Raw genomic sequence first — 4,738 nt, forward strand, 5'->3', positions numbered from 1 at the left:
CGGCGGAAAAAGGGACGAGGTCTCGTGATCTGCAAGCTTTTATCTTTTTCCTCTGTCCGGAAATGGTAACAGAGGAGCAAAGTACCCTGGGAAATGTAGTAGTCCTTCTCTTCTGAGAGCCAGGTACTTTCACTACATGATGTTATGATGTGGAATACCAATAACCGAAAATCACAAAACCATGACAAACATATAACATGCTGATGAAACACTTGTTCTGTGCATAGTGCAGGCTCTCAGTGAACTTGTAACCCTCCTGTGTAACCCTTAAACTTATGAATAGGGTGAAGTTGAAGATGAAGATGTTCCAACTTGGAAGAGAAGGAAGATATGCAGGACAGCCTAGGACAGGACAGGATGGGGAGAGTCAAGTACAAGACAGAACGAGTGTACCAACTTGGAAGTATTGCCTCCCTATCAAAATACAAACAAGAAAGATATGCTGACTTTGAAATATCTTCTCCTCCGATCAAGGTAAAAGCAGAGCAGATGTGCTGACTCTGAATTATTGCAGATATTAAAAAATACAAAGCGTGCCAAAAGTCAACAGTTTGGTAATAGTCCTTCTATGGAGATGTATCTTGGTAACAGCATTGGGAAGACTGTGAGCCTGAGACGCTCGACCAGTGAGCGCCAGGAGAGTGTCCACTTGCGTCGGGTATATAATGTATGAATTTTACTGACTAAGCGTGCAATTTCTCCCTTGCCAATAGGGAGTGTGTGCCCATTATTGCAAGAATGAATAAACGTTGCTGCTATCACTCAGGTCATTGCCTGAGCAGAAATCTTTGAATATCAGCGTTTCTCACAATAGGACCACGCTGACCCCACAGACACCGCACCCATCCCCATTTCTGACCTCTCACCCCATTAAACCCACCACTCCCACAACAACCCCATTTACCCCATAACCTCCTCCTGGTTGGGGCTCACTCCTTCTGCCGACACCAACCCCAAAACCCACACATCTTGCCCCAAACCGCCCCCACCACCCCACTGACCGCCCTCCGCACAGCACTGGAGGAGAAATAGAAGATAAAGGGGTCGAGGGCGGCACTGAGGGTGGTGAGGATCAGAGCGTAGGGCCTCCACTCAGGGCTGCGCTGCTGCACGAAGCCCACCACGTGTGAGAGGTTGTAGGGTGCAAAGCAGACCCCAAAGTTGACCATGGTGGCCACGGCCAGCCCCACAGCGCGGTACTTCTTCTTCAGCGGGATGTGGGGTCTGGTGAGGAGGGCACGGATGAGGCGGACATAGCAGAACACGGTGATGGCAAAGGGGAGGAGGAAGAGGACGAAGAAGAGCTCGAGGCGCAGTGGGAGGACAAAGCTCAGCTGGGTTTGGGAGAAATCGTTGTAGCAGTGGTAGACTGGGTAGGGTTGGGTCTCTGTGGGTTTCTGGGAGGTCCAGGGGGTAGTGGTGAGGATGTGGGGTGCATTCTGAGCTGTGGAGGCGGGGAATTTTGTAGTGGAGATGTTGAGGTCGGTCTCGGGGCTGGAGATCCTGTAGATGTCAACTCTGGGGATCTTCAAACCCCTGGAAATGGTGACGTCACCAGTAGAGTTGTTGGAGACATCCGTGTCAATGCCGTTAGGTTTGCTCAATCCAAATCCCCCCATGCAAAACCCATTGAACCCAAAACAACGGGAACTGTCCATCTTCAGCCCAGTGGGGTCAATGCCATTGGTGTTGCTCATTCCGGATCCCCCAGTCTCAATCCCATTGACCCCAAATCCACCTTCCCCATCATCCCTGGATCCATTGACCACAAATCCTCTGTGATACTCAGCCACAAAGATGAAGGAACAATGGGACAATGCCACCACCCAAAGGACGGCGCTGGCAGCCATCGTCCGCCATAACCGCCGGCTCCAGTTGTAGCGGTGTGGGAACACGACCCCAAAGTAGCGCTCCACACTGAGGGCAGCCATAAAGAGAGTGCTGAGGTAGGTGCTGGAGAAGAAGCAGAAGGTCGCTATGGGGCAGAGCGCTACGGGGAAGGGCCACACCATCTTGGCAGCTGCCTCGGCCATCTTGAAGGGGAGGAAGAGGAGGACGAGGAGGTCGGCGGTGGTGAGGTGGAGGAGGAGGAGGTCGGTGGCGGTGATGAGTTGGGGATGAGGACGGTGACATCGGAATTTGGAGAGGAGGGTGAGGAAGGTGAAGACGTTGGTGGGGAGACCCACGGCAAAGGTCAGCGCATGGATGGTGAGGATGAGCATGGCGAGAGGAAGGCTCCAGGGCTGTAGGACAAAGCTGTGGGGCAGGATATGGAGCTATGAGGCAGGACATGGGATGTAAGAAGGGGTTATGGGGCATGCTATGGGATTATGGGGCAGGATATGGGCTCATACCATTCCCAAAGTGATCAGGATAAGGATGGTGGGAGGGAAGGCTGTGGGGCTATAGGGCAAAGAGCTATGGGGCAGAATATGGGGTCATGAGGCTGCAGAGCAGGAACATGATGTGGTGTGGTTATGGGGCAGGACGTGGATTCTTGGGGTGATGAGGTGAAGACCCACAGCTTCCTCTACACTCACAGGAGCATGCTGCCCTCATACGGATTTAATTTGGTTGATGAATGCATTTCCTGCTCAGGGTGGGGAGAAGAGAAGGGGCAGGGCACCGAGCCTCCCCTTCCAAAGCCCCAGAACTGTCCCCAAACCCCAGGACTCACCAAAGCCTCATACCTCCCCCAAAACCCTCCCCTGCCCCACAACCCCACATCCCACACCATAGCTCTATATCCAGGCTGCTTGCCCCATATCCTGCCCCTTGGACATGTATCAAGATCCATAACACCATGAGCTCATATCCCCAGCCCATACCACCATCACCCCACATCCTGACCCATAGCTCCATGACCACACATCCCTTCCAGTAACCCCAGGACTCTCCCTCCTTCCCCATTGTCCCACTACTGCCCCACATCCCGCAGCCCCACAGGAACCCCCTGTGTGCTCACCTCCTCTGCTCACTGCAATGTCTGTGGGGAGCTGGGTTCCGCCCCATAGATTAAGTGAGAAACTCCTGGGGGTGGGGCCACATTCTGGGGGGGGTGGCCCACAGAAATCCTTTGTCCTTTGTAATGGGGTGGGGGACAACCCCTTGGGTGAGGGACACTGCTTGAGGGTGAGGGGGCATTTGAGGGGGTGCACTTCTTGTGGGACAACCCACAGACGTGTGGGGTGGGAACAGAGGGGCAGTCACCTTGGGGGGGTGCGCTATGGGTCTCCGGTCACATCAGAGGAAATTCGGTGTTTCTTGAACCACTGACATCTGCTGTGCGGTGGGAGGGAGTCCCAAAATTGGAGTAAATGTACAAAAAAAGGAGGTGCAGTGCTGTGGGGCACAAAGTGGGGCCCAGCCTCAGAGATCACCCCATAGATCTGGAGAAACACACCCACATATTTTTGCCCAGAACCCTGTTCCATTGCTCACCCCATGGATTTGGAGGCCCGGCATCCTCCTATGGGCATCCTGAACCCTTCCCCATAGATTTCCCCATAATTAGGAAACCCAATAACCACCTCTGTGTCTTCTAAACCCTGCCCCGTGAGTTTCCCCATAGATTTGGAAGCCACAATCTCCTTCCCCTTAGATCACCCTGTAAATATTGATAATTATCTTCAGCTTCCACTCTGGGCCCCTCTACATCCCTCCAAGTTCCCCTTGCGTCCCCTTCTGTCCTGGCTTCAACTGGAATCAAGTTCATTTTTTCATCCTGTCTGCTGTGGTGCTGTGCTGTGGTTTTAGGAGAAAACCAATGGTGGTGACACACGGGTGGTTTAGCTGTTGCTGAGCAGCGCTGCACAGAGCCAAGGACGGTTCCATTTCTCAGCTTCTCCTCCTGTGCTGCCAGTGAGGGGCTGGGGGCAGCAGGAGCTGGGAGGGGACAGAACCAGGACAGCTGAGCTGCACTGGGCAAAGGGACATCCCACACCGTATGGCATCGTGTGACAGCTGTAACTCAGAGGGAATAGGGACAGGGTGGGAAGAGAAGGGGGCATCCAGTGCTCATGGACTGGTCATGCTGGTCATCAGTCGGGGATGGTGAGCAACTGCATTGTTCTATAGACACACACCTATCTACATTGCCCATCATGGTTATTGCTCTCAACCTTTTCTCTCTGAGTAAACCGTTTGGATCTCAACCTATGAGTTCTACTTATTTCTTTCTCATTTCTCTCCCCAGTCTCACTAAGAGGAAGGGCAGTGAGGGAAGGGCAGTGTGTGTCTGAGCTTCTGAGAGGTCAAACCACAGCAGTCCTCATAGTGCCCAAAATGGGGCCTCAAGGGTAAAGACAAGATCAAAGGTAAAGACAGATCTGAGCAGAGCCTGATCAAAAAAATATATAAGTGATTGTGAGCCATATCATAGACTCCAGTCTGCTGGGAGAAATGCTGAGCTTTGGGTTCAGCCTGTGGTTTCCAGAACAGCTGCAAGCTGTGCCTGGAGGCAGGATGGCTGTGGGTTCCAAGGTGTGTGGGAGGACATGGGTAGTGTCACTCACTGTTGTCACCTGCCATGGCTCTGTAGCTCAGCCCTCAACCAGCGTGAAATGCCCAAAAGCTGAGAGAGTGTTTGAGAGGTGTGCCCTGATCCTGGCACTGCCACACAGTTCCCAGTGCACTGGGCTGGAGGCTGCTCTGTGCTCATCAAGCACTATTCAGCACTACTGAGCCCCTGTAAAGGGAAGAGTTGTGTCTGGGTCTGACCCAAGCCCCATGACAGGCC

The 4,738-nt window shown here is 53.1% G+C and overlaps 1 protein-coding gene across 1 annotated transcript; it reads right to left on the reverse strand.

Annotated features, from left to right (window-relative positions):
• Positions 1–90: 90 nt before the first annotated feature.
• LOC110390984 (free fatty acid receptor 2-like) lies at positions 91–2,570 on the reverse strand. Its single transcript, XM_021382616.1, has one exon. It carries the CDS (start codon positions 2,220–2,222, stop codon positions 930–932), a length of 1,293 nt encoding a protein of 430 aa, XP_021238291.1. The 5' UTR covers positions 2,223–2,570; the 3' UTR covers positions 91–929.
• Positions 2,571–4,738: the final 2,168 nt, after the last annotated feature.

This window comes from Numida meleagris, unplaced genomic scaffold, assembly GCF_002078875.1.
Source record: "Numida meleagris isolate 19003 breed g44 Domestic line unplaced genomic scaffold, NumMel1.0 unplaced_Scaffold261, whole genome shotgun sequence".
In the NCBI taxonomy this organism is placed as follows: Eukaryota; Metazoa; Chordata; class Aves; order Galliformes; family Numididae; genus Numida; species Numida meleagris.

Coding starts and splice junctions, on each gene's coding strand:
- LOC110390984 (XM_021382616.1), bottom strand. CDS start 2,222: ATGCTCATCCTCACCATCCATGCGCTGACCTTTGCCGTGGGTCTCCCC.